Here is a 23,620-nt window from a genome sequence, read left to right on the forward strand (position 1 = left end):
CTTAATAAGCTCCACTTCTGCTTCCAAGGATTTCAAATAGGGTGGGTACTCAGATCTACTGTTTGGTGCATAAGCACAAACAACAGTCAGGACCTGTCCCCTGACCCGAAGGCAGAGGGAGGCTAGCCTCTTGTCTGGAGTCCAACCCCTCTCAAATGGAATGGTACCAGAGCCCAAGCTATGTGGCAAAGCGAGACCAACTGTTGAGTCAGAACTTCTGGACCTTGCACACCAGCTCGGCCTCCAGATAAGTATTCCACGTTCCTAGAGCCATTTTCTGTAGCCGGGAATCGGACCGCCATAGTCCGTGCCTTCAGCCGCTCAGCTCGCGTTGCACCCGCCCCTATGGCTCCTCCCACAGGTGATGAGCCCATGGGAAGTGGGAGCCGCATTGTCTTTTTGGGCAGAGTCTGGTCGGGCCCCATGGGTGCAGGCCCGGCCACCAGGTGCTCGCCAACGAGCCCCACCTTCAGGCTTGGCTCCAGAGGGGCAAGGGGCAAGGGAAAACGTAATCCAAAATTTTTATTTGTCACAGGGGTCTTTTGAGCCTTGCTTTGTCTGGTTCCTCACCTAGAATCCCTTTGCAATGCGTGACCCTTCCAGGCCTATCACACCCCAGGTAATTTAGCTCCAAGGACACACACCACGATAAGATGACAACTCATCGATGACCGTTTTGGTCTTCTCTTTTTATGAATACCAGACACGGCAGGTAAAATTGTATTCATAACTGACTTTGGACTTGACTTATCATAAAGCTTGACATGAGACATCCTCTGACTCGACTTAACGTGTTATTGCCCAAGACAGAATGAGTTCAGATTATTTGGGGTTTCTTGAGAAATGCACGTGTGACTTGATTCCATCTCTGCTAATTATATTTGAGACGTCAATCTAACATTAAATCTATGTGTATTATAGTTTTATATGCATGTGATTTGGTGAATTATTTCAGACTCCAGTTGCCCAAGAATTAGAGGTTATTCACCCGATTACCCAAGAAGTCAAACCACCCACAACAAAAAACAAACAGGATATATGACTCATGTCAGTGAGCTCAAACAAAAATCTGCCCCCACACCACAAGAGGGGAGGCATGGTTCATTGGTCGAGTGATTGTCTCCCAACTCAGTGGTTGTGGGTTCGATCTTCCTCACTTACTGAACCCCCAGTTTCTCCTGATGCTGCGTCATCTGTAGGTGAATGAGGAGTCAGTACTGACTATTTATACTATTCATGAACATGTTCGGGAGAAGATGACTGGGTAACACTTTTTACAAAAAAAGCAGACGGCAACCTGGATGGGTCGCCTGTCAATCGCAGTCCTCAAGCTGTCCGTGGCTTCACAGGAAGAGTAAACAAAGTTTATGGTGCTATAGTACCCTCTAGTGCCCACAGAACTTTCCACCACATATGCAATTGTTGTATATCTGGAACTCTAGAAGCTCCCCTAAGTACATAGGCCAAAACATTGCCCCAAAAAATTGTACTTAAGAGTAGTCTCCTGTTTCCAATAACATGATCCAAATAAAAGTAAAAAGTTGCACACCAAATGAATACTTGAGCATGAGAAACATCAACACATCTGATGTCATTTTCAGTCAATTAGACACAAATATGAAATAGAATGGTCAAATGAACTGTCCTACAATTATACTTTGAAACAATATAGAATAAATAATAAATAATATTAACAAAGTAAGACACATTTTAAGGCAAATTCAGCTACAAGAAACAACCTATAACATTTCTTTGTTTACACTATTGTAACATGGAGGTACAGCGGACCTCCATCTGGGGTTTGGCCTTATTGTTTGCAATTTGCATTTTCTGCATGTGTTTTTTTTTTTCCCAGATACTCCATCTTCCTCCTACATTCCACAAACCCCACCTCACATTCACAACTTGAGCTGTGACTGGTTGTTACGTGAGCCCTCAACACATCTGATGTCCTTGTCAGTCAACAACAAGTAGAAAAAATAGTTTTTAAATGTGTTAACTGTAAATGAAAATGAATCAAGTCATCATATTCATCATAGACAAAATATTAACTTATTACTGCTGAAAATGGCAAAATTATTAAAGTAGTAAAGTATCTCTTTAATCTTAGATGTCAATTAGGGTCCGCTAAACATCCGCAAATGGCCCCCGAGCCACGTGTTTGAAACCAATTCACTACAGTAACGTCTTACCATACTTAAAAATGGATGACATAATACAAAGGTAAGAGGGAACACCGCTACAGAGTAAGTCTTGAGTTGTAAACAAAGACAACCATATAGCCTCCAAAGTGGTGCAGACGTCCATTATAACGCAACACGGCTTAACGAAACGTTCCAAAGCCCTTCCGAGGGTGACGTCATGCTTCAACGTGGCTGGCTATTTTTTTTTAATTAATTTTTTTGTACACAAGTAAAAGTGAATATTCTCCCCCAAAATGCAGCGCAATAAAAATAGCAAATTTGTGACGCGCGAGACGATTTTAAAATGTAACATGCAATAAGTTGTGTATGTGACATTCTAAAAACTCGCTCAATGCAGGACAACAAGTAAAACAGTTGCTTGGTGGACGTCCTTCACGATGCTGCGCTGCTATTATTATGTCAGCAGGATTTCCCCCAAAAGGTTTGAATGAAACACACATTTGCCATGAAGCCATCCCTCACTTGTCACGTGTGTGACGACATGCGTGACGAAATGCTTTTGTCATCAGTTGTTCTCCAAAACTGCCGAGGGATAGCCAGCTTCTCAACTCTGGTGTTCATGTCTTGTCTGCTAAAATAACCACTTCCCCCCTATTTATTTATTTATTTATTTATTTATTTATTAATCATAATATAGGATTATAGGATATAGCATTTTTGTTAGCTATCATCAGTAGCTATGAGTAGCTCGGAGACTCAGGAGCAATCAGATCGCTCTGAAGAAGGTAGGCTAGCTACGTAGTGTATAAACATCCGACATGCCTATACGTGATACATATATTGACATAAGACCTGTGTCGGTTTGGGGCTAGTTGTTGTGAATCCAATAACTTCTCAAAGATTAATATTAATTATTGTTATTTTCTATCAGAAATCAAGGTATACGCACGGGACATAGGCATTGACCCAGAGAATGAGCCAGAACTTTTGTGTCTTGCAAGGGAAGCTATATTTGCCCGTCTGCCCCCAGGATGGGCTGAGAGGTAAGTCACAGGCGTGATACACAGAGGCCTACATTTTTACTTCTCTGTAGTTTGACACATATTTCCAATTGAGCACAATACCTTAAGTGACTCGGGCAAAATTGTACATTGTACATTACATATAGTTCATTAAATAAACCCAGCCATTCAAACAAAAGCTACTGACGATGAAGCGGTTGACTTGCTTGATTCGGTTTCAAGTCAGTGCCAGTGTGACATATATACATTGTGACATGTACATGGTCTGAATAGTTGTCTATAATATAGACTCTATATTATATGTGCGTCAGGGTCGTTTTCAGGCTTCTGTACCGCTTGCTGGTGAGCTGATTATTTGAATCAGGCCTGTTGGAGGAGGGAGACATCTAAAACATGCAGAATAGGGGCCCTCGAGGATCAGAGTAGTGTTTGAGCACCATCTCGTGGCATTCAGTGCCCAGGAACTACTGTATGCTGAAGTGGGTTGAGTAGCGTTGTATAGTGCTTTGTATAGAGGGACATCAATTCTGGATTTTTTCCATTTGTTGTTGGGCTCCGGACCTATCTTCTGCGAATGGTGGGGGCTCCCTAATTATATGACACATTTGTGCTCATGCTTGTGCCTGAGTGGGAAGTGGACTTTTTTGATTAGATTATTTGGAATCTGATTTATTTCAGTTATTGAATGTGCCAATTAAAGCCTTTTCACACTGTGTCCTGCTTTTGACGATAACTGACTTTATCCCGACAGCCAAGATGAGAGCGGGAACCCGATCTTTCACAACCACTATTTGCAGACGTCGACTAATGAGCACCCCTGCAAAGTGCAGTACCGTAAAATGGTGGCTCAGGAACGTGAGCGAATCCAGCGCACGGCTGCCGTTGGAGACTCAGTAAGCCCACTGGACAAGAAGGAGAACGAAGAGGCTAATAATACACACACAGTGAGTGTCTTAAAGATCAATACCCCAGCCAGCCCACCCTTGAGGGTGAGCTGACTAATGAGAAAAAGTGTACAATGATTTAACACAAGAAGTGCAAAATGGATGGATAATATACTATAGTGTGAGACCATCAAGTGGCGATTTCCAATATATTAAATCAGTTTAATGCCCTGCTGTTTTATTATTTGTTACAGAGATCGGCACTTTACACTTTTGGTTCTTGCTTTTTCAGGGACTTTTCTTCAGTGGATTCTTGAGTTTGATAAGCAGCAAGTGCGATGAAACGGCATCTCTGACACTGCTCAGCTATGATGACGAAGACGATGGGATCATCTCAGAGAAGGAGGTACACTAACACGAGCGTACAACCGTCACATCTAAGATTTTAGATGAGGTAGAAAGGACAATTTACTGCACATTATATACTGTTCGCATCCCTCCTTGATTTGATCTCTTACTATACACCACCAATAATAGTCCATCTGATTATGTCTTGCCTAGAAATATGTAGGAATATGAGAGTAGCTACCTGATATCTGAGTGGTATTCTTATGTACAATATGTGTGTTGAAGTTAAATTGCTTTAGTTGTCTGCGCGTGGGAGTTCAGTGAACGTGTATGTGCATGTGTGACCACATGTTCATCATAGGACTCTGGAGACACTGTTAGTGGCGATCAAGCAGAGATAGGAAAGTCCAAAATGCTTAATAAGGACCATTTTGGGGACCAGAGTAGTGAATCACCACTTCAACAGGTACAGTACATGAACTTGGCTCTATCCAATGTTCATATGGCACTCCAGGGATTTCTCAGGGTGCTAAAAATATGTAATTTTAAATTCTAACAATATATATGCAGTGAATTTTGTTGTACTACATTGTACATATGAATAATAAAGCTCATTTACGTGCATGCCTACAGAGGGTTTAAGCTGTAAAATTACTCATATTGTCCCTTATTTGAGGACTAGCATCCGAGCACGAAAAATAAATCAACACAACATCTATTCACAACTTTAAACAGTAATAAACAGTTTAAACAATGCAATACCCGAAACGTTCCCCCTTAAAGGGGAAGTCAACCCAAGCCTATTTTTTTCAAGAATATGTTCTATGCAGGCCCACTCAAACTTGGCACACTTGACCCCCTCAATGTCTAGTTAATTAGACTTAGACTGCCCATCAAGCTTGCTATGCATCCTACGGGCTGAAAGAGTTGGACTTCCACACACTGTTCTGCTTCCTACAGACTACAGTGTGTATACGGTTTTAAATGATACAAATTTTTTTCGTGGTTTTATTTTCCACAGCAAGCTTTTGATAAAACAAGTCTTTTTGATCGCGTATAATCTATTTTCAGAATTTGAAGTTGCTGTGCATTGTGTTTGTCTTCAATGGAGGCTGGATAGTTTGAGAATAAATATTTACTCTTAATGTTTTGTCATTTTCATCACATTGCGTGTAGACAGATCTTGTCAAATTCAACATAGTTGTCACATTTAACATCTGTCATAATGAAATATAAATTGATTTAAAAACTTTTGGCAAATTCCAAATGTATTTTTTAAACAGTCCGCAGTATGATTGCTAACTGAATCATATTGCTAAGGGAAGCGTCTATCGTGTGCTCACAAAATGCTAACATTTGCAAAAAATGTCCATCCTATTGGCAATCAGATTTTGCTGTTTGCATGATATGCTTGGAGTTACATAATAAACAAAAGTGTGGTTGCGTTCAATAGAAAATCTCCACTTTTTGAGGTGAAATTTGGATGTCTCAAAGGTGCCTTATGGTGAAATTTGGTCAAAAGATTTTTGTAATGTAAAATGGGTGCTTGGCTCAATAAACACTGCCTTAGCTCAGCCCTATACATTCAACACGAAGCTGGCATGGAAGTGAATCTTCATGGGCCTCACTAGTTTGCACCCAGTTCATGCTCGAACCATCTATTTCCAATTTTGGGGGGGAATTACTCCATATCTTATTGCCCACTCAATGCATATATCCTCTTCATCTTGTCATTAAGTTGAATTGAAATACTTGTTTCGTTATTATTATTTTTTTCTCATCTTTAAGCTGTCTGGTGAATTTCCGATCACCGACAATTCTATTTCCAGTGACAGTCAGCTTGAGACGGATGAAAAAGATGGCGTGGATGAGGAGAGTGATGCTGCCAAGGGGTTTGTTTTGTCTTTTCATTTTGTTGGGGATGTCATTAATCTCATAAACAGACAATAAAAATCATTTGTCATAAATAAAAAAAAAATCCTAACGATTTTACAATGTTAGCTCTAATATTAACAGAATTACTTGGATTCATCTTCATCGCGTGTGTGTGTCACTTTTGTGAACCAAATTGTTGCGAGAAAGCGTTGATGGAGCTCAATCCTAACCCATCTTTGGACCAATGAAAATGTCCATATGCCAGCCATGGAAAGCACAAAAATAGACACAACAATAGCAATATAAAACGGTATATGACAACTATAACGTATTACGTACAGTAGGACTCTGTCATGAAAGGTGTGGCCATGCACCAAGCAATAATCCAATGGGCGTGTGTCTACTGAGACATGATGAATCAGCCTTTTCACACAAGCATGTAAGTCATCACAAGTGTCGTGGAGTTGCTGCGCATGCAGAATGAGGACTAACCCCTCCACATGTAAAACGCGGGCTGACACCGCCATGCATGCCGAAACGCCCTGACAGGAGGAGGAGGACATAGTCACAGCATGTACTTGCTTCAGGTTACATAAAAATATTAGAAGTATGCCTTTTTTTCTGACAGATAATGTGAATAAGTTCTCTTTTTTCCAAAACATGTATGCAAACACAATCTTTAATCATTTCACATTTTAAATGTTCCACAATTTAATATGAAGTGAGCTGTCAAACTGCATGGCCTGGCTGTTTTATTTTTATTTTTTGGGGGGCAAAGTCTCATCGCACCTCCCTTCCAGCTGCAGTCTTTTCACAGGTAGAGCAGGTGAGATTTGACCTGCGCAAAACATTTGTGACTTGGAAGCACATACTTTATGTCAAAAGTTTCCAACTTGTCCCTAAATCACCGCTTTTGCAACGTAGATGTCAAATCAAATCACGTTTTAATCATAGCACTTTTCATACATTACACATGCAACATGTAAACACATAAACACTCATACAAACACCCACCCTGACATTCACAAACACTACACACACCCTGACTCTGGTAAACCGGGGTAAACTCACAATGTGCGGAGCTCCCCAGCTTCGCTGGATCCGGAGAGTCCACAGGATGACATCCCTGCAGATGGACCAAACACAGCATGGAGGCTCCCACGAGGCGACACTATATTATTTCAAACAATTCAATTAAAGAAGATAAGATACAAATAAAGGACAGGAGAGACAAATAACTTTTTTAACTCTCTTTGGTAATATGCTAAATAGAATGCATTTTATACATAAACGGAGAAAACATTCCAGAAAACCTCCATTAATTTCATGTAAAATTACGGAAAAATATAAAATTACCTGTATCGGGATATAAATTTGTCTATTTTGCACACCTCTAGCAGCAGTCTATTTAATACAAAATATCTCAAAACATGAAGGTTAGCACTGACTGCGGGATCAAGTGGTGTACTACAGCATCCCTCGACCCCCCCGCCCCAATTTGGATAGCCCCTTTTTGAAGTTTTTATCAATTTTGTATTGTTTGCTAAATCAACTTAAAATGATTTGTGTCTCTTCCAGCCCAAATGAATCAGGACATGACTCCAGTGGATCATTGGATCACGAATGTGAATACATTCAGTGCGCTGATGACATTTGTGATCCGGGAGCAAATGAAAAAGTACAACTTATCAAAATACCCGGAGTGAGTACATTAGCTGTTCAAGATGCCTATGTTATCGAATGTGTGAGATTTGTACAGTATTTCATCACTCAAATTTTCCAATCTACAGTGGCATCAAATCCACTCAAAGAGATCATTGTTGCTTGTTCAGGGTTTCTTTTGCAGTGGATTCTTGAGTGTTTTGGGCAGTGGACAGTATGACAGTTCTTCTTTTACACCTTCAAGCCGTGATGATGAAGACTATTCCATCTTTGAAAAGGGGGTAATGTCACAGTAGCTCATAATTAATTTGTATCACTTTAGTTGTTGGGCTAAATGTTATTTGTAGAAGTTCACCACTTGTCTTTTTTTTTTCGGTATGTGCAAATCTACTCACCGTAGGACTCAAGAAGCAGTGATGCAGATCTAATTGAGCAGCCACAAATGCAGGATAAAGACAAATCTGCAGACCACAGTACTGACTCATCGGAGCAACAGGTACTGTATGTCCAATCTGATTTGGCTTTGTGTGTTTGGTTATGGCAGCACACATTCTGTCTGTATCTCAAATGACATCAAACTTAGTACATTTGAAAAAACTCTTCTTTTTTTTTCATATCTTTAAAGCTCACGGGAGAGTCTTTGGACAGTTCTGAAGGCTCTGACTGTCGGCTACCGATAGATGGCAAAGAACATGAGGAGACTGAGGAAGTAAAGAGGTATGTACCGTAGCTGTTTCGATGCTGTTTATAGAAAGTGGCTCATATTCATACTGTCAGTTCATACTGAAGAACTGAGTCCAGACAATACCTACATTTTAATTTTGGCAAGTAGGCTAATGGCAAAGTAAGCCTTTTTTTTTTTGTCTTTTTTTTTATAAAACCATATTTTGTTTACTGAAAAACCTCTTTCTCAAACATCCTACGCTTCCGTACCAGACTTGAAAAAGATTGACTCCCAACTGAGATCTCATTTAAAGCTAGAAATTAACAAGTTGAATACCTGTTGTGAAGTTCGCAATATTTGTAATGTTTTCTTTTATTTGCTTGATAATCCATGTGGAACCCTCTCTTCTATTTCAGACAAGAAGACTCTCCTGGTAAAGACATCCTCACACCTCAGGTGTATCGGGATCAGTGCACTGATGAAAAAAAGAATAAGAAAGATGAGGAGCTAATCAATAAATCAAAAGTCAGTGGCTGCTGAGAATGGGGTCGCAGTGTCATACTTATAAGTGGAAATGTATAATTCAAATTTCATGACTTTAGGTAAAGTTAACTGGTTCTCAGACTTTTTACACCAAGTACCAGCTGCTGATGGCCAGGTCTGGCCCGGAAATACACCGGCCGTTGGGGGAAATGAAAATATTTTCCTGACATTCCCGATGGTCACCCCAACCCCTCTGACAATCTAATACTGATAAGATGCTTTGCCACTGTCTAAAGAATACACAGAAAGCCTTTCCAAAATGTGAACTGAGGACGCTTGTCAGAGACCACTTTGAGGCAAGGCCATATAACCTGAATAATAGCATCCTACAAATAGAATTGTATTTTGCGGTACATAATGGAGACCTTTTGAGATACAGTCAACAATCGTCTTCAAAATCTGGCCTCATCTACAGCTATGTGAGACCAAGGTTGACATGTTGGGGAAAAGATACTGGAGACCTGCAGGAGGACAATTCAAGATTGACCCTAATCCTTAAGCGATGCACTCAGGTTGAATTGAAGCCCGTTTCAGTTTTGCTAAATTCACCAAAGAAAATCTACACTCAGATCAATTACAATTAGTTTTTTTTCATTGAAGTACTTGTCTAGCAGAAAGGGGGTCTTCTGTGGCCTCAATCCCAATTTGTTGTTCCTTTTTTGTGTCTTAAAGATTCCGGGAGAGTTTTTGGACTCTGACAATTCAGTTTCCCCTGATATTCATCCGGGGATGAATGTAAAAGATGGAGAGGATGATGAGACAGACAATTCCAAGAGGTTTGTTTTTTGATGTTCTTATTGTAATTTTGGAAAATGGTGACTGGTCGCATGTGTGGCTATATTTAAAAAGAAAGAAATACTCCAGATTGGAGTTACGGTATAAAGTGTCCAGATAAAACTCACATATACAATATCCTCCCTGAAACGTTTTGCATTTCCCTACTCAACTTAACTTCTGCCTGCAGCCAAGATGAAGCAAGACATGAGCCCTCATGCAAACAGGTCCAGAGTAAACCAGTAGCTCAGGAGTATGGACACATCCAAGGCATTGATGAGATTGAGGGTTCAAAAGCCAAATGTGAAGAGGAGGAAGAAGACTCAATTAAAACAGTCAGTGGCTGATGGTTAAAGTACAGTAAAGTTGAGGAAAGTATAATATTCAGTTTTGTAGACTAAACTAATGTGTGGTATTCATATTGATCATAATAGCAGTTCTGTTACTTTAAAGTTACAGAGTCATATCTCCTTAAATTCATACAATGAAAATCCCTTTTTCAGTGATGGGGAAATTAAGCTTCAAATTTGCTTTCTCCTGTTACTCCGTTCAACATTGGGCTGAAAGTACACCGACTTCCTCTTTATTTAAACCAACAGTGCCATCTGGAGGATTCAGAAAATACAACTGGTTCATGAAGCAAATTTGAAGCTTTATATGCCTTTATATATTTCAGATTTTCTTGAACAGTGACTTCTTGAGTGTGATGGGCAATTTGTGGGGAAAAAATATATTCATCATACTGCAAATCTTTGCTGATGATGACAATGAAATTTCAACATTAATAGTGTTGGGATGTCTTGAATAACCTAATGCCAGATTGTCAGAGAAAAAGTAAAGGGTTTGTAAAGAAATACATTTTGCACTGATACAGTAGGTACATTGAATCATTAATTGGTTCAATGCATTTGATATTACTAGCAAAAACAGCCAAGAACAAAATTTTTTATACCCTTGCAAAAGTTAGTGAAAGCTGTATTTTGTGATTCCAAATATTTTTCTAAATGTCAGGTTGATTTAAATGTTCTATATTATGGTAGACAGTACCAAGATCATGTAGAATGGTGAGAAAAATAGTTTCCCCAAAACCATTACATGAACATGACATGTGACATCCACTACCAAAATTATCTAAAGTACTATTGCCAATACAGTGTACAATGTATGTACAATAGTCTGTTTAGTCTGTTTACACTATGCACCCAATGTACAGTGGCTCTGTCCATACGGTTTTCAATGGCACCACACTTTGTGTTATTGCGTGACCTCTCTTGGGGGTTCAATTTTATTGTAAATAGACATTTTGTTTTTGGCATTTTTTTTCATGCTCTACAGCTATCTGGGGACTTATTGGACTTCAGCTCTGACAGTTTTGTGGCAATGGATGTCAAAGGGAAGGAGGAGGAGGAGGAGGAGGAGACAGAGGCAACAAAGAGGTATGTTCCTTTTTTTTTCTCTTTGGAGAAAACCGTGACTAAAATGTCTTTAATGGTCCTAAAGGTCAAAGGCTCATTCCATACTACAATTTTAAAATAGTGCACATGTAAATTCCTTCTTCTTAATGGAATTGTGCCCAATGCAATGGATTGAGGGGCACTTAATGCAATTGTACAAACCTCAAATCTCCTTCCAAGTAAACCAACAACATGCTTCCTGAGGGTTAGTTTTTTTTTTCTGTTTTGTTATTTAAACTCCTCTGTGCAGCCAAGATGAATCAGGGAACGAGTTCTTTTGTGAGGCCGTCCAAAGCTGTCCAGTGGATCAGGTGCATGAACACATCCAGTGCAATGCTGTTTCAAACTCAGGAGCTGAACTGTACAAGATGGAAGGAAGGCCTGCCAAAACCACTGCAGACAAGACCCATTCTTCAGGCATTTGTACTGAATCACGAAATCACCAACTGGTATTTGCCTTATGTCAATGCATTCTCAAATTTTTACTGAGATCTTGTTTCATTGACTTGAACCGTAGCTTGACTTTTTTATAGAACAATTTTCATGCTTTTTTTTTTTTTTTCCTTCCTAAAGTTTGTGGACTGCAATGCTTGTGTGTGCCATGACAGTAAGCACATTATGCAAGATAAAGACAGGGAGGATAATGAGAAGACCGGGGCTTCCAAGAGGTTTGTAATTCTTCTGCTGTTCAGGAAACTGAGACTATGATTAGAACAGAGCTGTTTCCAATGGTCCAACTCAAGTAAAAATGAGTTGATTTTCCAAATCTTTCCTAATGAGTTAATTCCTCTTTTGGAGTTTGTCATTTGAATGCTTTTCTGTTACTAAAATAATCTGTTGTTGAATTATCTTATTTTCTCCCTCCCTCCTGCAGCAATGAGGCTGCTAGGCACTCAGGAGCCAAAGCAGAAGATGAGCCAAGTAAAACACCTACAGTGAGTGGTTGTCATTGACAACATGAAGACGTACTGTACTACTGTAAGAATGAGTTTTGCAGATAATGGATTTAATGACCCTTAATCAGGAGAACTACCAGTTCTAAAAACATACTGAACAAACTTAGTAAGGTAATTTGAGCTATATTCTTGTGTGAGATGGGCACTAGGCGGCAAGAAACTATCTATGACTCTGCCTGGCTTTGATATTGAAGAAGACAAAAATGTATCTGAAAAGAAGATAGCAGCACATAATTGGCTATGTTAACTCGATTCAATGCAATTTGATATAGTGAAAACTTTGAAAATAAGTTTATGCAGTGGCTATTTAGGTACTGTTTTTTTTTAAATTTTATCCTTATTTGTTTTATTTATTTATTTAGAGGGTGTGTTTAGATGTCATTTATGTGTTTGTCTGTGTTTATACTTGTGCCTTAGCACTCAGCAGTGGCCATCAGGGATGGAGATCTAGTAGAGGAGATAGCTGAGCTTGATGCCCAGTCTGAGGACCAGAGCCCTGAATCACCACAGCAGGAGGTAGACTCTAACCAGTGGCTGCCATCTCTATCTTGACAGGCCGTCTATGTAGTAACGTGTCTGGCAGCACATAATCTCACAGGGTCTTGCTTTTGAGATTCATCACAACTTGCTAATTGTTTTGTTCCTGTTGTGTTTTTAAGATTTCAGAAAGGATTTTGGATAACAGTGGTTCCGTTTTTGAGACAGAGACTAGTAGTAAGAGGTTTGTTCTTCTAAATTAATTCATGAAAACAACTATTATCATCCTAAAATGCAGTTAATCGATCATTGCAGGACTGTTTTGGTCGTCTAAAAACAGATTTTGCCTCTAATCCGAGCCGGTTTCAGTTCATTTTAAATACAATAACTTGCCTTTTTTGACTGGGATGTCCACACCGTAGACAACAGGGGCTTCCGTGTTGGCTTTCATAGAAAACACCCACACACTGACCAAAATTTAGTTTTTGATTCACACCACCCACTGGAACACAAACTGGGCATTATCAGAACCCTGCAATACAGCTGATAATGTTCACACCAGCCAACAGTGAAAGAGCACCTGAGGGACGCCCTCCAACTTTGTGGTTACACCTACTGGTCATTTGTAAAAAGTGCATCTAGTTCCAAAAGAAACAAACACGGATTGAATTTCCACACCAACACTCTGGCTACAGCTGTCCTATCTAGCCTATGTGAATGAACCGATGAAGCCTGCTCAGATGAGAGGCAGATCATCTTCTAAGACAACCAGAACAGTCCAGTTGCAATCCAATCACTCTCCTCAGAAAAAAAATGACATGGAAACTGCTATCATCGTAGATCAAATTAAATGAGAAAAATAAAATACAATTTCTGAGATTTTTTTTACTTAATCAACATCTGTTGAATCAACTCTCTTTCCCATTCCTCACCGCAGCCAAGACGAGTCGGGGAACGAATCTTCTGTTGAAGATGCCTACAGTGACGTGGCAGCTCAGGAGTGTGAGCACATCCAGTGCAGTCACACTGATGGGCACTCACAAGCCAAACACAAAGAAGTGAGGACAAAAGAGTTTCCCAAACCAACTGCGGTGAGTGGAAGTTTGAACATATGAACGTGTTTCACTGTCTTATTATTTCTTATTATCTTGTGATATTGCCATCATCTATTTGGAGGATATTGTAAACTGAAACTTGTCAGCCAATCAGAGAAGGGGTTCATCGAATAAGACACTAAATAAAATTGTCCAGGAGATTCTGTATTTGAAAAGTATTATGTGTTTTAAATTTGTGTTTTTGCATGATATCTGGGCGGGGTGGCCATCGTGAATTTCGGGAAGATATGTGAATTTTCCCGAACGGCCGGTGTATTTTCAGGTTGGTCCTGGCCATCACCCCCAAACCCCCAAGGAGGGCTGTCACGATTACGTTTCGACACGTCGACAACAACTTTTCAGCGCATGACTGTACATCATGTGTATGTGATTGACTGCAGTAGAATCCTGATTGTGAATTTACTTTTTTCCTGCCCAAAAGCTGTTAGGAGGCTTTCCTGACTCAGATGATTCTGTTTCCTGCACTGACAGTCAGACAGAGATGGATCAGGATACCAAGAGGTTAGTTGGATTTTACATTTAGATGTTGGTCATGGAAAATTGTGTTTAAGATTCCAATCAAATCAAATCAGATTGTATTTGAACATTACACAGGTTTGGTAAAAAAAAAGTACAATTACTCTGTTCATTTGGTTCACTGTGAACAATCTCATCTTTGTTGTGCTTTAAACAAGTGGCCCAGACCACTAGAATAAGTGAGTCTTAATTAACTTGCAAATGGGGTTTGGTGCAGTGCAACTGTGAACGGCACACAGAACTAGTCAGCAAAGTCTAATAGCCAGGGAAATTAATAAACAATATATAAATCAAATGTCTACAGTATGTCCGCCTGCTACTTTACTTACTTATTGGAAATCTAAACCCCATTATAAAGTGAGGGCTAAGTCAGCCACGTACAACCTAATCTAATTTATTTTTGTCTACACCCAGACCAGAGTACCAAAATTCAAGCTCAAGAACTGAAATATTTGTTCATTTCCTCAAGGTTGCAAGAATGATTTATAATTACTGTAGTATACATCATATGTGTGAAACATTGGATGACAATCACAGCCATCCAAACATCTGAATGGCTTTCTTACATACAAATTTTCTGAAATCGACATCTCAGAAAAAAACATAACCGCAGGTGTAATTTCAAGCACTAGAAACCCAGCTGTTTGTGTACAACCTATTAAAAAAAGCAATAGTCCAATATTTCCTGTTTGAATTAAATAATAAATTGGATTCATAATGTTTCTGCTCCTCCTTTTTTTTAGCCAAGATGAACCAAGGCGTGATCCCATTCTGGGTTCTGCTGTTGAACAGGACAAGGAAAAAGTGGCGCCTATCAAAAGAACAGAAGTGAGTTGCTGTAAAAAAAAAAAAATGGTAATAGATTCTAAAACTCTGCTAATAGTCTTCAATATACAGTATAGGGCGTATACTATTAGCCACAGAAAGAGTAGCATTATAGTACAGTAACATTTTTTTACCTCTGAGATCAATGACTACAGTCAAGGATCTCTTAAAGAGGCAGTTTGAGACAGACACAGAAAGGAATATGTATGCAGGAGAATATGAAGTACAAATCAAGAAATACAGTATAAGCAAAACTAATTAATGCCATTAATTGAAGACCTGATTTCATCAACATTATTATCATGATGCACAAAATGAAACCTCTGTATTGATGCAGAGTTTTTATTATTCTCGCCACTGATGTCCTGATTTTGGTCAAGGTTGTGACCTCTGATTCTCATGCCTGGGGCTTTTCTGTGTTGAGGACTGGACGTCCTTCACACGGCTTCGCCAGGAAGCGCTGAGAAAGAACGAAGTGGATGAGATGGAGCTATTAGAAATTGAGATGTATACAAGAACACACCACCACAAGGAGAAACTCCCTACAGATTTCGATCGATTAAAGAGTGAAAAAAAGTTAAGTACACACTTCTGCCAGGAGAAGCTGATGAGAAACAAGGAGGAAGAAGCAACGCAGGTAAAATGGAAAAAGGAGATAAAAATGCATACCTGCCAGGAGGAAGAGAAGGTAGAGCAGTTGAGGCATGATCAGGAGCTACTGATTTGTCAACAAAAGGAGGAACTGATAAAACAAGAAAAGGAGGAGGTTGCGCGGTTGAAGAGGGAGAAAGAGACAAGAGTCTGTCGACAAAAGGTAGAGCTGAGGAGAGAGGAAGAGGAAGAAGTTGAGCAATTGAAGCGTGCGAAGGAAATGAGACTTAATGCCCGACGGGAAGAACTGAAGAAAGGGGAGGAGGACGAGGAGGAATGGTTAAAGAAGGAAATGGACATGACAAAATGTTTCCTCCTGGAGGAGCTGAATAAAGCTCAAAGGGAGGCAGAGCAGTTAATGAAGGAAAAGCAGATGAGAATGCAATTCTGCCTGGAAGTGCTCAGGAAAGAGGAAGAGAGGGAAGCAGAGCTGATGAAGAGGGAAAAAGAGATAAGAATGTGCCAATTAAAGGAGGAGCTGATGAAAGAGGAACAGGAGGAGATAGCACAATTGAAGAAGGCGACTGAGAAAAGAATTCGTGGCTGCCTCGAAGAGCTGAGAAGAGAGGAAGAAGAGAAGGAAAAACAATTGAAACAGGAGAAGGAGATGAGAATGCAGCGTCACCTGGAGGAGCTCCAGAGAGAGGAAGAGGAGGCGGCAGAGGTTTTGAAGAGGGAGAAGGATGTTAGATTTTATGTAAGCCAGGAACAACAGTTGAGAGAAAAGGAGGAGGAGGAGGAAAGGTTGAAAAAATGCATTGAAACTAGCAAACGTCTTCTTGAAGAGGAGCTTCGCAGGGAGGAAGACAAGTCTGACCAAATGAAAAGGGAAAGGGCGATGATTTCACATTTACGTCAACAAGAGGAACTCAAAAGACATGAAGAGGTAGAAGAGCAATTGGCGAGAGAGAAAAGGACGCGCCTGCACCAAGAGGAACTGAGGAGAGAAGAAGAGGAGAATGAGCAGTTAATGAGGGAAAATGATTTGAGGAACTCTCTCTTAATGGACCAACTTCACAGAGAAGAGGAGGTGGAGGTAGCTTGGCTAAGGAGGGACAAAGAGATGAGAATCAGGCTTTATCAGGAGGGGCTGAGGAGAGAGGAAGAGGATGAGGTGGAATCTTTTAAGAGAGAACAAATGACAAGAATGCGTCTTCACAAGGAGGTGCTTAGAAGAGAAGAAGAAAAAGAAGTGGACCAGTTACAGAGGGAAAGACAGACAAGAATGTGTGTCTTCCAAGAAGAACTGAGAAGAAAAGAAGTGAATGAGTTGGAGAAATTAAGGAGGGAAGAGGTCAACAGAACACATCACCTCCTGAAGGGACTGCAGGAAGAGGAAAGTGATCAATTGAAGAGGCAAAATGCAGTGACAAAAACTCTTCAGTTTAGCAGTGAGGGAAATGAGGCAGAGAGGTCAAAGGGGCAGAGGCAGCTCCAACTGGAGGAGCTGATGAACAAACAGGATAAGGCAAAGCACTTTCATAGAGAGAAGGCGAAATCATGGCCTCGCAGAAAGGAGCCCAGCACAAAGAAAGGAGCGAAAGGGCTGTTTATGAGGAAAAGTGAGACACAAACAATGCTCTATGAAGACGAACTGAGAAGTGATGATGAGCGGGTAGGGTGCCTGAAAAAGGAGAACATGAGAATGTCGCTTTGCCAGGAAGAGCTAAGAAAAGAGGATGAGGCAGAGAGATTGAAGAGTGAGAAGGTAAAATTAAGGCTTCGCCAGAAAGAGTGTAGCACAGGAGAAGAAGCGGCAGGGCAGTTTACAAGGGAAACGAAGAAAAAAAAGGTCCTTCATGAAGAGGAACCGAGAGGTGAGCGCAAGGAGCTAGTGTTCTTGAAGAAGGAGAGGAGAATGTCATTCGGCCAGCAGGAGCCAAGGAGCGAAGAGGATGAGACAGAGAAAATCAAGCGAGAGAAGACAAAGTCATGGCCTCGCAGGAAGGAGCACAGCGAAAAGAAAGAAGCAAAAGGGCTCTTTATGAGGGAAATGGAGACACAATCAATGCTCCGTCAAGTTGAACTGAGAAGTGAGGATGACGAGGTAGAGTGCTTAAATAAGGACAAGATGAGAATGTTATTCATCCGAGAGGAGATGAGGAGAGATGAGGATGTGGCAGAAAACGAGAAAGAGATGACACAATCATGGGTAAACCAGGAGTCTAGCACAGAGGAAGAAGCAGAAGGGCAGTTTACAAGGGTAATGGGTGCAAAAACAATGCTCCATGGAAAGGGGAGAGCGATGACACAGTCGTGGCTAAGCCAGGAGTCTAGCACAGAGGAAGAAGCGGAAGGGCAGTTTCCAAGGGTAATGGGGGCCAAAACAATGCTCCATGCAGAGGAGAGAGAGATGACACATTTATGGCTAAGCCAGGAGTCTAGCACAGAGGAAGAAGTGGAAGGACAATTTATAAGGGTAATGGGGGCAAAAACAATGCTCCACGGAGAGGAGAGAGAGATGACACAATTATGGCTAAGCCAGGAGTCTAGCACAGAGGAAGAAGCGGAAGTGCAATTTACAAGGGAAATGAAAGAAAAAACAATGTGTGAGGATGAGAAAGTAGGGTTCGTGAAGCAGGAGATGAGAATGCCGCTCCGCCAGGAGATGAAGAGAGAAGAGGATGAGTTTGACAAATTGAAGAGAGAGAGGACAAAATCATGGCCTTGCAGGAAGGAGCAGAGCACAAGGGAAGAAGCAAAAGGGCTATTTTTGAGGGAACTGGAGACACAAACAATTTTCCATGAAGATGAAACGAGAAGTGAAGATGAGCGGTTAAAGAGGCAGATGCAGCTACACATGGAGAAGCTGACGAGAAAAGAGGATGAGGCAGAGCAATTTAAGAAACAGAAGGCAAAATCATGGCCTCGAAGGAAGGAGCACAGTACAAAGAAAGATGTGAAAGGGCTATTTATGTGGGAAAGTGAGAGGAGAGGAGGAGAGGAACTAAGAAATGAAGATGAGAAAGTAGGGTTCTTGAAGCAGGAGATGACAATGCCCCTCCGCCAGGAGGAGCTGAAGAGAAAAGACGATAAGGCAGAGCAATTTAAGAGAGAGAAGGCAAAATCATGGCCTCGCAGGAAGGGGCACAGCACAAAGGAAGAAGCGAACGGGCTGTTTGTGAGGGAAACTGAGAGGAGAGGAGAAGAACTAAGAAATGAAGATGAGCAACTTGAGTTTTTGAAGATGGAGATGAGAATGCTGCTCCGCCAGGAGAAGCTCAAGGGAAAAGAGGATAAGGCAGAGCAATTTAAGAGAGAGAAAGCGAAATCATGGCCCCGCATGAAGGAGCACAGCATAAAGAAAGAAGCGAAAGAGCTGTTTATGAGAGAAAGTGAGAGGAGAGGAGGAGAGGAACTAAGAAATGAAGATGAGAAAGAAGGGTTCTTGAAGCAGGAGATGAGAATGCCGCTGCACCAGGAGGAGCTGAAGAGAAAAGAGGATAAGGCAGAGCAATTCACGAGAGAGAAGGCAAAATCATGGCCGCGCAGGAAGGGGCACAGCACAAAGGGAGAAGTGAAAGGGCTGTTTGTGAGGGAAACTGAGGGGAGAGGAAGAGAGGAACTAAGAAATGAAGATGAGCAAGTTGAGTTTTTGAAGATGGAGATGAGGATGCTGCTCCGCGAGGAGAAGCTGAAGGGAAACGAGGATAAGGCAGAGCAATTTAAGAGAGACAAGGCGAAATCGTGGCCCTGCAGGAAGGAACACGACACAAAGGAAGAAGGGAAAGGGCTGTTTATGAGGGAACTTGAGACACAAACAATGCTCCGTCAAGATGCACTGAGAAATGACAATGAGGCAATAGGGTGCTTTAAGATGGGGATGACAATGTCACTCAGTGAGGAGTTGAGGGGAGAAGAGGATCAGGCACAACATTTGGAGAGCGAGACGACAAAATCATGGATTTGCCAGGAGGAGCATAGCACAAAAAGGGAAGTAAAAGGGCTGTTTGTAAGAGAAATTGAGAAACAAACAATGCTCCGTGAAGATGACCTAGGGGATGAGGAAGAGATCTGGTGCTCCTCAGGAGACGAGGAAAACTGGAGAGAACATTCCAGAATAAAAGATCAAACATGTCCAAGGAGCAGGGAGGAGAAGGCAGAAGGCTCAATGTGGGAAAATGAAAAACATATCCAGCAGGAGCTCAGTAGAGAAGATGACGAAGGAGAGGAAAAGTTGGATTTTTTAAAAAGACAAAAGCAAAGAAGAATTTGTCTTTTCAATGAAGAACTGAAGAGGGAGGAAGAAGAGGAAGTGGAGCAATTACAAAGAGAAAGGGACTTAAGAATGCGCAAGTATGAGGAGAAGCTAAGAAGAGACGAAGAAATTGAGGCAGACCTTTTAAAGAGAGCAAAGGAGCAAAGAATGTCTCTCCTCCAGGAAGAACTGAAGCTTGAGGAAGAGGAGGAGGCAGAAAGATTAAAGAGGGACAAGGAGAAGCGAATGAAGCTCCTCCATGAGGAGATGCAGAAAGAAGAAGAGGATGAGCGATTGAAGTGGGAAAATGAGAGAAGTACATGGCTCCAGCAGGAGGAACAGAACAAGCATGAAGAGGAGGAGCAATTTAAGAGGATTGGGTGGAAAAGAAGGAATCTGTACCTAGATGACCTGGGAAAAGAGGAAAAAGTGACAGCAGAGTGCTTCAAGAGAGAAAAGGAGAAGAGAGCACAGCTTCAAAAGGAAGAGCGAACAAGAGAAGAAACGGCTCAGGGGGAACAATTAAGAAAGGAAAAAGACAAGAGTATCCGTCATCTCCAGAAGGACCTTAGGAGAGAAGCGGAAGATAAGGTTCATAGGGAGAAGGAAAAGAGAACAGGTCAAAGCCAGGAAATTTTGAGGAAAGCAGAACACAAGGTGGTTGAGCAGTTCAAAAGGGAGAAGGCGAAGAGAATGCATTACCGTCAAGAGGAATTGAAGCGAGAGGAAGATGAGGAAGTAGAACAGTTGAAGATTAAAAAGGAGAATAGAATCGGCCGCCTCCAGGATGAGCTGAAGAGAGAAACAGATGAGTTGATTGACAAATTGAAGGATGAGAAGCAGAAGAGAATGCGCCTCAGACAAATAGACCTGTGGGGAGAAGAGGAGGAGAGGAAACTGAAGACTGAATACAAGGAAAGGCTGAGGTAGGATAATTATATTTATTTATTTAACTTGTATTATTTTTCCACGTAAAGCGCAGGTGTTAAACTCAAGGCCTCGGGGCCAGATCCGGCCCACAACCTCATTTTATGTGGCCCGCCAAGGCAAATCATGTGCTTCAACTTCAAGTTTCTTGCAAATTGTTTTCACTTTTAATAACACTGAGATCCTTGAATATGATTCTTTTCCTGTACAATACAACTGTTGAACGATACACTAAAGACGTACAACTAATGGTATTTGAATTTGGCTTTGCAAAGTACGCACATTATTTTGGATTCCTGAAATGGGCTGTCAAACAAGTTTTTAAAGTAAAACTATGTAAAAGTCAGACTTTGCGAATGAGACTGTCCTCTAAGTTTATGTCAAAGTTGAAGCTATATACTATCTCATATATAATTAATACTGTCTCTTATCACCTCCTGAGGGCTTTGCGGCAGTATCTCTTGGTCAAGAAGAGAGATGAGGAGACCCTGCTGAACAAAATGTTTGAGCAGAAGGTGAAACTAACAGAATTTGCCTGGATGGAGAGAGATGAGGAGCAATTTCAACTCAGGTTTGACTCACAATTTCACTATTTTTTCCGGCCGGACAAAAAGGCATATAGACGGACAGCGGAAGGCAACCCTGGCTGTAGGCGGTGCGCGATAAACGGGCCGCAAATCTTTTGTAAAATGCCCAGCTCTGTGTATGTATGTATGTGGCTCCTGTGCAGTGCCATGAAAAGGTATTTGACCCCTGCTCAAATGTAGAATTTTTTGCATAGTTATTCCCACCCTGTTTAAGATGTAAATATCAGACAAAGGCAACTCTAACATGCAATTTATAAATGGTGATTTATTTTTTGGGGTAAGGGGGGTTCTGTTCAAAGGTACCTGGCCCTGTGTGAAATGGTATTTGTCCTCCCTTGTTAAATCATTAATTGATTTAAATTGTTGTTGCTGAACGTAGCTCAAATACCTTTTTACGGCACTGTCAACAGCTTCAGGGCCTAGTTAATCTGGTCAATTGATCCATAACACCAGCAACCGGTGGGCCGAGTCGTGGAGTGGTTCGGCCTGCTCCCTCAACCATTTGTCAAATAAATGTTTGAGTTTGAGAGAGCAAACGTGTGCTATTGTGTTTTTGACTCTTTGACAAAGTACTCGAAATGGCCTGGTGAGCTACCGGTAGCTCGGTTGTTTACATAAAGCATATTTACTGATAAAATTAAAATACAGGGCTGGTGTGTGTGTGCCTGTGCTTGGGTTCAGGCAGGACCGTGAAGATGCCATAAGAGCACTTTGCCTCGCACTTGAAGAAGAACGGGAAGCTGAACATGGTAGGCTGAAGGCTCAAAGGAGGCAATTTCTTGACCGCCTTAAGGCGGAGTCAGAAGAGGAGCCGCTAACACTGAGAACAAGGCTCCAGGAAGGCAGGGGAGAGAACCTGAAGTTTTTAACACCCGAGGTAGCTGTGACAATCAATAAACCCTTTCGTCTAGTTATCATTGAAATGTACACCAGAGTAAGCTAAACTGTATCTATTTCCTGTGTGAAAATGTATCTCAGCGGGCACGAGAGAAAAGTTTAGATCCGGGCTTCTGCAGCACTTTTTACCCATTGAATGGGGCAGGTAATATTATTATTGTTATTGACTCCACACAATAATAAATATAAAGTACTGTATTATTTTTCATATCCATAGGTCCAGAGTCCCTACATGAGATATTTGGTGCTTTCAGACCACCTCCTCAGAGGACCAACACCACCTATTTCTCAGCCTACCCTCCGACTGTCGCAGCACCTCGTACCACGAATAACGTGCCTACCTACACAGCCACGCATCCGTCATTGAGTACTCCAGAGCCACTGTTCTGTCATGCAAGATCAATCGTGCCTGTGTACCCATTGATCACCACATCCTTGAGAGAAACATACCTAGCAAATCCTCCTGTTGGGTACTGTGATCAGCTGAGTTTAAATAAATTCAATGAGATCACGGTTTATCGTTCCCAAAGACAAAATGCACAATGGACTCCTCCTCTAAATGTGAATACATTCTCTCCGTCCATGAATAAATAGTTGATGCCGTATACAGTTTACATTTTCTCATACCAAACTCTTTGTTCCTGTAGAATAGCAGTCTGATGAGGCCATGAATACCAAATAGTTTCTCCTAAAGGGATTGAAGAATGAGTTCAAACCTCTTTAGCACATGGTAATCTACATTTGGGATACTGAAATACAGTCCTGATGGGCAAACATTTTTCTCCAGTAAGTCAAAGGTCCATTAATCGAGGTCGGTCAGATTATATGTGATATAAATACTTGAATAAAACAAAAGATGATCCCTGTCATGAATCCAATGTGTGTGTTTTTTCTAAGAACCATTCCAGATTAACACCAATACCTGTATGCTCTTATTCTTAAAGACGACACATACCACTTCTATTAGCAGAAGGTGCTTGATTAGCGGTTGATATGCTTAACTATATCACATAAAACACTCGAATAACGCATTCTGGTGTAGCAAGTACTCACTTTGTCATCGACGCATGCAGCCGAATGAAATTTATGATCCGGTACACA

The 23,620-nt window shown here is 41.1% G+C and overlaps 1 protein-coding gene across 4 annotated transcripts; it reads left to right on the top strand.

Annotated features, from left to right (window-relative positions):
* Positions 1-1,690: 1,690 nt before the first annotated feature.
* LOC147144572 (uncharacterized) lies at positions 1,691-23,392 on the top strand. Of its 4 annotated transcripts, XM_086036189.1 has the most exons (27): positions 1,692-2,929; positions 3,076-3,187; positions 3,918-4,110; positions 4,343-4,456; positions 4,760-4,864; positions 6,187-6,290; positions 7,852-7,975; positions 8,106-8,216; positions 8,336-8,431; positions 8,561-8,652; positions 9,016-9,124; positions 9,815-9,918; positions 10,107-10,251; positions 11,252-11,352; positions 11,621-11,819; positions 11,944-12,038; positions 12,245-12,305; positions 12,744-12,842; positions 12,986-13,047; positions 13,741-13,894; positions 14,340-14,419; positions 15,178-15,262; positions 15,684-21,034; positions 21,478-21,606; positions 22,304-22,499; positions 22,601-22,664; positions 22,737-23,392. In XM_086036189.1, exons 1-27 carry the CDS (start codon positions 2,884-2,886, stop codon positions 23,111-23,113), a joined length of 8,508 nt encoding a protein of 2,835 aa, XP_085892315.1. In that variant the 5' UTR covers positions 1,692-2,883; the 3' UTR covers positions 23,114-23,392. The 4 variants fall into 4 exon arrangements, with proteins under 4 accessions (XP_085892316.1, XP_085892315.1, XP_085892317.1 ...); XM_086036190.1 differs by lacking the exon at positions 4,760-4,864 and having other exon boundaries at positions 1,691-2,929; XM_086036191.1 differs by lacking the exons at positions 1,692-2,929; positions 3,076-3,187; positions 4,760-4,864 and having other exon boundaries at positions 3,963-4,110; positions 6,228-6,290.
* The last annotated feature ends 228 nt before the right edge of the window (positions 23,393-23,620 follow it).

This window comes from Filicampus tigris, chromosome 7, assembly GCF_054856515.1.
Source record: "Filicampus tigris isolate MCC_2025a chromosome 7, RoL_Ftig_1.0, whole genome shotgun sequence".
Classification (NCBI taxonomy): domain Eukaryota; kingdom Metazoa; phylum Chordata; class Actinopteri; order Syngnathiformes; family Syngnathidae; genus Filicampus; species Filicampus tigris.